The 12,570-nt window shown below is 29.5% G+C and overlaps 1 protein-coding gene across 1 annotated transcript in view; it reads left to right on the top strand.

Moving 5' to 3' along the window:
• The window catches only part of LOC136989727 (RING finger protein 44-like), a 77,032-nt gene that overhangs the window by 11,030 nt on the left and 53,432 nt on the right, over positions 1-12,570 (top strand). The window contains exon 2 of the mRNA XM_067287972.1: positions 12,284-12,484. Coding sequence (XP_067144073.1) covers positions 12,329-12,484 — 156 coding nt within the window. The 5' untranslated portion in view covers positions 12,284-12,328. The remainder of the gene's footprint in view (positions 1-12,283; positions 12,485-12,570) is intronic.

The raw sequence follows: 12,570 nt of genomic DNA on the forward strand, positions 1-12,570 counted from the left end.
TACGCTTTAATTATTTCTTAATATATTTCTCACATTATCTTTCAATGTTATCCAGTCAACAACTTTTGTCATTTTACTTGATTTTTACATAATAATTATTGAAATAAAAATATTTTTTTGAATATAGTAAGAAATAAACTATTAAATTTTTGTCTTTTATAATTTTGTCAGTGAAATTAATTTAAAAATCATAAAACATAAAAGGAAAGTATATTTTAGTAAACTAGAAATTAATGTATCACTTATATTTTTAAAAAAAAAGTAATTTTAAAAATACAGTAACCAAAAATTTGTAAATATCTGTGTGTTAGCAAATCCTTCGTAGCTTATAGTAAATTAGTTTTTACTGTAGTTTTCAAATGGGTTTGTTACTTTTAATTTGAAGTACACAGCTGAAAGAAGAATCTGTTGCTTTTTGTATGATAGAATTATCATCAGTTTTGTGTATTAGTTAGAAGATAATTTTTAGTGTACATGCTACAATAGTGATAAAAATATCCTAACATTTAAATGCTTCAGAATTTGAAAATAATTTTAAACATGTTTGGCGCATTCAGTATTCAAATTGTACTGGTCAAAAGCCTGAAGACAACCATGATTATGGACAAAAACATTTTAATTAAAATTTGTTGTTACTGGGATATAATAAAGTTTTTGTGTGTTGATTTGTATATTACTCTTCTGAGACTTACATATTATTCTTTAAAAAAAGGAATCAAACTTTCTATTACAGAAAGCTTCATTGTTGATTCCTTTCTTTTTGTACAGGACTCAATAGGAAATGCAATTTTTTCTTGAGTCAGGAGAAAACTTGGCCCTTACAAAATTAATGCCATTTTTACTAACAGAAAATAAATCTTTAAAACTGCTTTTTATTAATACAGAAGCATTGTGTTTAATTTATTCAAAAAATGGCAAGAGGAACTCTATTCTCAGACTCCATACAAGCTCTCAATGGCTGTGTGTGTTTTAACTTTTTTCTTGGATTCCCAAAGGTTTAATTAAGCCTTAGAAAATGCCTCATTTTGTGTTTTCTTCCTTTGATCATCAGAATGACAGTAATGTTGGAGTATTTTGAATCTTAGCCCAATTTATTGTCTTTAATGGCCTCTGTGTAAAACTACAAATGCATTATATACTTCTGCAAACATTTAATTCAATAAGAATATACTTGTTTTTAGACCAAAATAAGGAAAAATATGTTCAATAAAAGTAATTGAGTTTTCCCTACTTTTGAATTTAAATAATCTTAGTCAACAAGTGTAAATAAGAAAATTTTAAAATATGAATGTAGAAAAAGCATGAAACAATTTTTAGCTTCTTGGTAAAGAGACATTTGTTGGTTGTAATGTTTCTACAGGGAGCCCTTCAATTGATAGATGAGTGAATTTGTGATAAACATCTTATTAAGAACACTGACAACAGATTGTATAAAACTATTCTCTACATTTATTAATTAACTACAAGACAATTGTAAATTATATTTTTAATAAACATTTCAATTCTGCATCAATAGATCTGATAATTGATTACGTTTTACTTCCTCAGCTGTACAATTTTTCGTAATTGGGTCTTCTGCAGGTTCATTATAATCATCAACAAATGCATCCTCTATACAGTCAATATCAGCTTGATTAATGCACAAATTGTGCAATATACATGATGTCATTACGACTTTTGACATTGAAATGTTTTTTATGTCCAGATATTTTAGTCGACGAAATCGCCCTTTTAGCAGACCTATGGTTTGTTCTACCACAACTCTGATGGAACTGTGTTTTCTATTAAAATTTTTCTGTTTCACAGTAAGATTACCATAATCTTTATATGGTACAATTAAAAATGTATCTAATGGATATGCTGAATCTCCAAGTAAATAATACTTATCTCCTAAATACCTTGAAGATTCGTTTAAAAACATATTATAAATAGGGTTTTGCTGCCAAACCCGAGAATCATTGGCACTAGCAGGCCAACCAACAAATGCATCAATAATTCGCATTTCCGAATCACAAATTATTTGCAACAGGATAGAGTGCCTTCCTTTCCTGTTGTAATAACTCTGGCTGTCTTCCTTTGGAGCTTATATATATATATGTGTGTGTGTGTGTGTGTGTGTTGTTCCATCGACACACTCAATTACTCCAGGCAATGAAACAGTACATAGTTCTTCAAACTTATGAACTGTTCTTTCCAAGTTATCATTTGGCTGCCTGATAAACTTGCCAATCATACGACACATTTTTTGACAGAAGTCTTATAAAGATTGTGTGTGCATGACCTTTATTGACACCAAATCTGTCTCCAATACCTCTAAATGATTCTTGATTAGCAAGAGTTTAAATACTTAATAGTACTTCCTTTGTAGAAGAAATAAGAGGTTGTCTTTTGTTTACTTTCATTTCTCTTTGTATTTATTAATTTCATAATTTCCTATAAAAAATAAATGCATTATCAGTTAATTTAGAAATTAATAGAAAATTTAGCTTATTTTAAGTTACAAAAAGTTCAACAGAGGTAAGTTTTTGAGTCTAAAATGAGATTTGAAGTCATCCATAGAATATGAAGGTACGACCTCTTCAACATAATTTCGTATCTTCTGTTGCTTAGATTTTTTATTTTCATTTGAAACAGCAATGCCGATCATTAAACTTTCATTCATCCTTTTTTTATTTTGTTGTAATTCTTTAAATAATACATTGCTTTCTAAAACTGAAATTAACAAACAAGGGACAGCATCCATTTTGCTTCAGCGACAAGCGTTTGTAAAATGCCATGCAGTGACATGCAACGGTTGCTGCTCATGACATCATTTATGCTACACTTTTGCTGCATAAAAAAAATGCGGCCTATGTGAATACAGCAAGGCAAGTTTCTGCTGCTGTGCATGATGTCAAAAACATTTTGTAACAGATTGTACTGTACAGTACATATCATTCATAGATTTTAAGATGAGATGCTATAATTATTAAATTTTTCATATAAAATAACTATTTCATATTTAGCAAATTTTACACAATAGTCTGTGTTAATTTAAAATAACAAACTGGTAGCATTGACGATTTTTTCAGTATGTTTTTTGTGTTTTCTGTATGTAGATTTAGAAAAATAGTGCAAGACAATTTAACTTTGTGTATTTTTGCATAATTCTTTGTTTAGGAAGTTTTAAAAACAATTGCATGTCATTTGAAAACTAGATTTGAACAAGTAAAACAATAAAGCTATTTTTGGGATAAGGCTATGTCTCGGAGAGCATGAGCAACACATGCGCAAATCTTGCACTTGTACCTGTTTGTAGAAAGTCTCAGCATTTTGTATTTTCTTTTGACCCAGTTCTTGGTCCCCTGACTATCTACAAGTTTAGTTTATTTTATGTATGCATGATCTGGGCACCAGGATAAGGAACAACTTTGCATCATCATCACAGCTGTTTTATTTAGTCTCATTAGTGATGACACAAGTTAAATATAATAAGTTAAATATAATGGCTGTGATGAAGATGCAAAGTTGTTCCTTATTATCTACGAATAGTTACGTTAAATTTAATGTAATAAAGCCAGACTTAATGCATTATTTCTGAATTAAATTTTTTAAGTTTTTCTTTTACAAAAATTTCTTGTTAGACTATACGTACAGGATGAGTCAATTTCAGTTGGTCCTTTCACTTGCTCTTGAGATAATAACAATTCTATGGCAGAGTCATAGCAGATTCATGGTAGTCGCATAGTCTACCAAGAAATTTTTGTAAAACTAAATTTGTCTTGGCAATTTTTAAAGTTTTTCTTTTGTATAATACCATATTTCAAATTTTTTTTTTCTATAGTAAGTCCTTTAGGAGTTATTTTTTAAAATGAAAGAATAAAAATAATTTACAGAAAAATATTTAATTCATGATGTTTCATTTAATTTTTTCATGTAAAATTAATATATTTCTCATTTTACAGGTATTATTAGTAAAGATATTTAGAAAGAAAGAATTTTTTTTGAGGAACTGAAACATGAACTTTTAATACAGAGTTCAGATGATAATTGTTGAGATAGGTATTATATTACTGAAATCTAGCAAATTTTATTAATGATGATAATGACTGATATGTTGTTTTCTGTTTTTGTATCATGACAATACAAAATGTCATTGTTTTGTTATCATCATGCTTATTTTAAGAAAATTTAAACAGAATCTGGCTTAAATTAGTAATTGAAAGTTTGTTTATAATGACAAATATAGAAACAAATTATAAGTAGTTAGATTAAAATACAAAGGAATCTTTCTTTAACTGACTGTTTTCAACAGTCAGTTAAAGAATCATTTCGATTTGTATTCCTGAAGAAGGCCTTTTAAAAAGACCGAAAACATTTGGAATTAGAATTAGAAGGCTGCATTTTAAAGGTTGATAGGTGTCGAGACGGAAATAAAAATTTAGAATTACCTAACATAGAATGTATTCAAATATAAATTTCTGGAAAGCAAATCAGCAGTAATTAGTGATATGCAAAGAAAGATCATGAAGTAAGGGGATTTATCATAAGATCTTAATGTAAAGGACATGATAAAAAAACAGGCATTGGCCCATTTTTACTGACTCTCTTAGAAACAAGTTTGCTTCTAACTTTAACTCCATAGCTCTATATATTGTATATATCATTGATGTGTGTAAGTTCTCTATAAATTTTATAAAAAGGAAACAAATATTTAGAGATGATTTGTTTTTCATTGTAAGTGAACTATTACTCACTAAATAGCAGGGGACTTGCATTCCCTCTAACTTTAAGCCTTGTTTTCAAAATGTCTACATGTAATTAAACATGGAAGACCTGTAGCTAGATTGATGGTTTAATGTTATTTACTGCATTAACAATTTCAAAAAAAATTGGCAAACAAAAACAAAATGGCAGAGTGTTCGTGTTCGTCCAAGCAAATCGCTCGGACAGGTCGATTTTACTCTCGAGGGGACATCTTTTGCAATAAAGTTTTTGCGAATCTGAATATTAACTAAACAAACATTTTTCTCGAAATAAATGTTTGTTTAGTTAATACAAAATAAATGAGTTTTTAAAATTTTTTGTTGTCTATTGTATTCAGAATCACAAAAACTTTATTGCAAAAGATGTCCCCTCGAGAATAAAATCGACGTGTTCGAGCGATTTGCTTGGACGAAACACTTTGCCGTTTTCGTTTTCGCTGGCCCACCCTGTATAATAGTATAATGTAATTTTTTCAAATTGTTTAGAATATCTTTTAAAATTTGAATGGTTAAATTTATTGTTCTTATAATTGTGACTGGAGGGTCAGCACCTCTGGTGCCATGTCAGGATAGACACCACAGTGTCTCGTTTGACACGGAAGGTGAGACGACATGTTGATTCGGATTAGAATGTAGGTCACACAGGTGATTGGATTCCCAGATGGAGCACGGACAGACAGCGAAACAGAAGTACTGCACTCAGACTCTAGGATTAACAACAAATAAACGTTTAATAATCACAAAAAAAAAAGGTTACAGGATACATATCATAATATCAGATTTACTGATTTATTTAATGGAGTGATTGCGAGAGAGAGAGTTTACATTGGATTGCGTGTTGAGATAAATACCTGAGATTATCCAGTTGTCACATTTCAACTGCAAAACTTTGTCTTCAATGATAAGGTTGTTGTGCGGATAGTTTGCTGATTGGAACTGTTTGGAAATAGGTGATATCTTGTGACGGAGATTTGGCAATATCTGTTAGTGGGCAAGATAATATTCTTGTCTAGGTATCTCGGTAGGTGTTATCCATTGCGGGAGAAGTCTTCGTATGGAGAATGGGCAAGGTATCCGTAAAGGTAATATAATAAGTCCTAAATGTACTGATGATGACTATTCTTAGGGACTGGGTGGCGGTTTCTTCTCTCGGAAAGGACTAAGTGGCGACTGCAGTTCTTTATCATATTGAACCGATGAAATTGAGACAACAGGTCGGAAGGTTATGAGAAAGCATTGCTTTTACTGCTGAGAACTTAACAAACGATTTACTCCCAGGTGTAAAAGATGACAGTTATCTGACAAAATTTTATTGTTATTACATTATGTTGTTTACGTGTAAGTCCAAATTCTCACATAATTATTAATTTCAAACATCAAACCAATTTACATTTTTTATAAAATGGGTTTATTCATTAAACAAACATACAAATGTTTTTTGAAAATCTTAAACTTATAAGATGAAGATTCATACAAGATGCACTCAGAAGAGAGACTACAATCTTATTACACCACCTAAGTTCAAATATCAAACTCTCTACAGATTGGAGTTTCAGTATGATACACACATGAGAACCCTTGTGTAACTCCAATAAATCATGTATGTGGAAAGCGTATCATACCACCTAAGGTTCACTGAGAGAAAATTGTTTACCAAATATTTTTAACCTATTAACACAGGCCATCTAATTCTCTTAACAAACCTTAGATAGTATAGGATTGTACGATTGAATATTAAAAACAAAGAGGAGGTAAAAACTGGGATATGTTCTACATGATGTTTCCTGTATTGTCTATATTTTGGTTTTTGTATACTGTAGTAGCAATATGCTTCAGATTTCCTCCAATCTAAATGTTCGAGTCTTCATGTTATTTGATATTGGGTGTTTTTTTTTTTTTTGGATTGGTCAGATGAGATATCTTTTTCAAAAATGTATGTTTTATAAAGTAGAAAATATAATATAAAAATTTGAATCTTAGTTTTTAACACTTAATGTTAATAAAAATGTTTGAAATATTAAAAATAATTTGTGAATTGTGTACTATTTTTATAGATGATAGATTTGAAAGATGTAATTTTTACTAAATTACAGTATAGTATAATATACTAACTGATATACTGTAGCTGGTAATACTTGGATTAAGAGACTTTTACCCAGCAAAACTTAAGAATATACTCAGCAATGAGAACAGTAATTGCATTCTACTTGCCCTTTGTTTTGAACAAGTTGAAAGGCTGATGCAGGCATAGGGGCATACTAAATTACAAATATAAATAATAATATACTGAGTATTATACTGTAAAAGAATAAAATAAATATAAAATAATTTATATTGTTAATTTAAATTAATTTAAATAATAGCTAGGGGTGCCTATTTTTTCAGCTTTATATAGATTATACTAGACAGGTTTTGCCTGTGCAAATTATTCATGCACATATAACACAAAATGTTAAATCCCAAATAATTTATTTTTTTGCAAAGCATTGGACCAGAAACTGGAACAGGAAGATTTGGAACAGAATCTTTGCAGCCAGGTTAATCATGAATATAAACCATTCTTTTGCCCGAATAAATGAATATAAACCATTCATTTTTTGCGCCGAAAAAATTGAAATATAAACCATTCTTTTGCATTCTCCTGAGTTCAATCTTATTTTTTCAGATTAGATTGATGAATAAAGCAATGCAACACGTGGGCAATCTGTTGGGGTGCCTCCCAGGAGGCATTCCAGGCAAACTAGTCCCATTAGATCAGTGATTCCCAACCTTTTTTTGACCAGAGACCACTTTGATTTTATTGTTGTTAGCAGGGACCACAAGGTTTAAGAAAAATAAACAGTGTCAATCTAAAAATAAACTTTAATCAAAACTTTTAACATAAGTAATCGTTAAACTCGAGTAACATGCTTTAACAGTAATAATATAATAGAAAACATAACAATTTTAGTAAAAATTAAATTCAGTTTGTATCAATGTGGGAATAATAATTTAAAATGAATAAAAGTTTTAAATCTTTTACGGACCATATTTTAACTCTTGCAGACCACTGGTTGGGAACTACTGCGTTAGATACATGAAGAAAACTTAGAAAAGTTCAGGTGGTCAGGCATGAACTCGTGACCAACTACCAATTGCATGCCAACTTGCTTTATTTTTTTGTTCAGCATCAATAATTACATGAAGGCTTTCCAGGCATTGTTGTCATAAAGGAATGAATATATTAATATAAAAAAAGTTCATTAATTTTTCTTATTTGATTTTTAAAAAATGAATGACTGATTGGCACTATGTTGAAGAATAAGCATGTATTTCCACTTCCAAAACAAACTGTTCAGTGTAGACAGTACTTGGTGCTGCAGAATCATTTTGAGAACTTTATGAATTTTTTATGTTCAGCTATAACAAGTTAAATTTTTTGTTATGGCTATGAATTAATAAAAATATCACTCAATAATGAAGTTTAAATGGTAAAGTTTCTAAGATTACATTACTCTAAAAAGATAGAATAATTGAAGTTGATGGTGCTGTCTCTAGTGGAGACGAAGAAAAATGAATGATGATGTTTTTTGCAAATAAATTAATAAAAAGTAAGGGTTAAAGCTAGAATCCTAAATCCTATGCTTTAGAGCAGTGATTTTCAACTGGTGTACCATGAGAGGATCGTAGGTGTTACTGACAGGTTTTACTGTGTGTGTGTGTGTGTGTATATGTATGTATGTGTATGTATATATATACATATACATACACAGTAAAACTTGTTTATGGTGACCACCCACGGTTCCTTCAAAAAGTGGTCTTTCAGACAGGTGGCCGTCCAAATTCAAAACAGGTGGTGCTGTAATACCTGTATGTAGGGTAGATGTACCAGTTTTGGCCAGTGTACCAGTTCTGGCCAGAAAACAAATTTAACTTGAAAATATAATCACCACACATTCAAATCTGTCCAATGACACAAACTTTTATTGTTAACTGTTCACACAGTTAACAATAAAAGTTTGTTTCATTTGTGATTATATTTTTAAGTTAAATTTATTTTCTGGCCAGAACTGGTACTACACTGGCGAAAACTGGTACATCTACCCTATATATGTATTTGGTATTATTTTTGGTGAAAATAATTTATTTTAATAGATATAATTAAATTACAGTTATTGATATTTATCATTAATAATTATATTAAATAAAAATTTTAAAATAGAATTGTGAAATTGTTGTATTACTAATTTCATATCACTCTGATGATAGTCATGACCTCGAGCATAGAGGGAAAGAAAACAGTTACGTAAAAGAGAATTTTTATAATTTATATTTTCATATTAGTATGATTAATATAAAAAAACCATTTTAATTTCACTATTGCTTCCAATCGAACAACTTTATTCTGATTAATAACATATCTGAATATATATTGTTTTGGCAAAAATGAAAATGGAGAAGGCTATACAATCAAATGAATTTCCATAGAAGCATGGAAGTGTCTAAAGAATGATGGTTTACAGTGTTTTTCAATAAAACAATGAAAAAAGATAAGACCTCAGAAGAATGAAGGAAAAACAACAAAGTATATAAAAATGAGGGAAATATTCAATAATGGAGAAACTACAAAGGGAAAGCTTGAGAGTCATCCCTTATTAAAGCTACAAGGGTAATCCCAAAAGTAAGGTCTCCTATTTTTTCAAAAATACAAAGAAACATTTATTTTTAGTAATGTTCATATCATTTCAAAGCTTGAACATTTATCTATTTTTCTACATAATTGCCATTTCGGTTGATGCATTTTTGTATGCACTGTGGCAATTTTTGTATGCCCATATGCCCATGTCATACCAGCTCACCGCCATGTCATGTTAAACCAATTGAAATTCAATTGGCAATGAATTTCAATCGGTTTAACATGGGCATACAAAAATGCATCAACCGAAATGGCAATTATGTAGAAAAATAGATAAATGTTCAAGCTTTAAAATGATATGAACATTACTAAAAATAAACGTTTCTTTGTATTTTTGAAAAAATAGGAGACCTTACTTTTGGAATTACTCTCGTACATGAGGGGCTCATTGAGGAAGGTGAAGAGAGAGAGATGACAGAAAATTTGGATTCAAACCAGAAAGATTAACCATGGATGTTATCTCTGCTCTGAGAATGCTAATGGAATATTTGAAGTTAAAGTTTGACTTCTTCAAGGATCTGCACTTAAAATTTTTTTTCTTCTTACAATAATTACAAATGAACATTTAAAAAACATCCAGGTAAATGTAAAGTAGAATATGCCATTTGCAGATAATTTATTTTTAGTAAGTGATAGGCCAGAAAGATTTTAAGAAAGCCTAAATACAATAGAGCATCGTTTATTCGAAAGCCGATTAACCGAAATGCCAGTTAACTAAAAGCTTTCCAGTCGAACTTTGTCGTGCTGAATCGAACGTTTTTGATACTAGATTAACTTCTAAAGTATAATTTTTTTTGTTTTTATATTTTTCAATATATTTATTTTGTTTGTACAAAATAAAGAAATAATGTTTAACTATACAATAGCCACGATTATTATTATAAAAATTTTTGTTAGGCTTAAAATCGACGAAAATTCAACGTGAAGCGACATGCAACGGAGAGAAATTTCAACATGGGATAGGTTAATATATTTTTTCGTACATAATCGGTTATCCAAAAAATAAGTTATCTGAACAACCCAGTCCCCAATTGATTCGGATAAATGACGCTCTACTGTATATACAAAGAAGGTCTAGAAAGAAATGGACTGGAAGTAAGCAGAGCAAAGAATATTTACATGGCTCCAAAGTTATGGTTAGGCCAAGATGAAATAATATAAATGAAAAAGTTTGAATATCTAGGATTAGTGGATACAAGAAAGTACACAAATAAATGAGATATGACTAATAGAATAAATATGGTTGGATAAAATGGCAATAGGTGTAGTGTGTGGTCAAAAAAGCAACTTTGCCTGAAAAAAATGTACAAAATGGTTATGCAACCAACTATGCTCTACAGTTCCAATCAACTTGGCAACAAAGAAGAAAGAAGAAAAATTATATATATTTGAAATGAGCTTTTCACTGAAAATGTGGAATGACCAAAAAAACAGGATAAAATAAAAAAATGTAGTTAGGCTATGCACAAAAGTAATAGAAAAGCTCAAAGAAGAGAGATGGCTGTGATTTAGACATATCACGAGAAGACAAGAAATGTGCGCCAAACAGATGAAAGTAGATGAAGTACAAGTGAGGAGGAAGATCAAAATGGATAATGTGACAGTTCGTATAGCAATAGAATAGAACAGGGGTGGCAAACCTATGGCACACGTGCCCAAAGTGGCACATAAGAGAAATCATCTGGCACGTAATGTATCATATGATTTCTGTTTTTTTTCAATCCTTTCTGTTTTCAGATTTTTAACATTTATTTGAATTAAAGGGTATTCGTTTAATTTCTTTATATATCATTATTAGAAGTCTAAGACTTTGGCACGCCTTAACATCTTTAAAGCTAAGTATGTTTACAATATGGCATGCGGACTCAAAAAGGTTTGCCATCCCTGGAATAGAAAATGCTGGAGATCAATTGGAAAAGCCAACTCTTCCTAATGTGGAAAAGGCAAAAAGAAGTTTTTGTTTCAGTATCCATTTTATAGAATGACTTTTTGCTGCTTTTTTTTTAATGTAGTTTTCTTTGTCTTTAGCTTTTCTTATGTCTTTTATATGAAGTTGCTGTATCTTGTCAACTGTCACTGTTCTTTTGTTTTATTTACCTGATCTCTAGTCAATCCCTTTTCTTTCAAATCAGCTAAAGATTAATATTCAGATCATCCTTTTGTTTTTTTTATATATAATGTTATGTAGTTTTGTTAAATATTTTAATTTGGCATTTTTAATTTTTAAATTAATGACACTATTAAAAATATGATTTAATTTCCATTGTCTAAACTTTCTAAGTTTTTTTACATTTTATGAATTTATTAGTATTATTTTGGTTCATTTAAACATATTGTAATATCTCATATTTTCATTGCCTTGTTGTTTTTATTCATTTTTTAAAATAATTTATGTGATATACAAATTACCAAGTTTGAAAATTTCAGCATGACGAAAAGTGAAATTATTCAAAAAAGAGATGATATTGTAGTTACCAGTTGTCTGTTGTCATTTATAAATTTTTACATAGTTTAAAGTAATAGAAAGTAGGCTATGCATAATGAAATGAAATTTATGAATAATAATTTCAGTTGCATAGAGAAAAAGTTTTGTAAAACTAAATAAGTATCAGATTGAATATATGAAAATGTAGCTTGTTCAAAAATTATCTTAGTAACTAATTGATTAGTGATAGAGTACTTATTTTAAACCAAAATTACAAGTTTAATTAGTGCCAGAAAAATTAACCCTGTTTATAAAAAAATTTATATTTGTTATTTCTAGTAGTAACAATACTATTTTAAGAATTATAAATAGAAAATAAAATGATTTTAAAAACTTTATAAACATTAAAAATATATCTTTTTAAATTTTAATATTTAGATTGCACATCAACATTAAAAAATCCTGCAAGCTAAAAATTAAATAATGCCTGTTGCACCTTCAGCCAATCAGAAAGATGGGACCATGACAAGGTACCCCACTCTTTTGTCCAAACAAGGACGGCATAGTCCTCGTAGTCCTTCACTCCATTCTCCAGGAGCAAATCATGTATATTCAGCAGATCCTCAAGCTTGTTTACAGGTATTTTTCTACTTATTTATATTTACATATCAGTATTTGGAAATGTTTTATTAAAGAATAATTTAGGCATCATAAATTTTTATTAT

This window comes from Centruroides vittatus, unplaced genomic scaffold, assembly GCF_030686945.1.
Source record: "Centruroides vittatus isolate TY-2023 unplaced genomic scaffold, ASM3068694v2 scaffold_752, whole genome shotgun sequence".
NCBI classification, from domain to species: Eukaryota; Metazoa; Arthropoda; class Arachnida; order Scorpiones; family Buthidae; genus Centruroides; species Centruroides vittatus.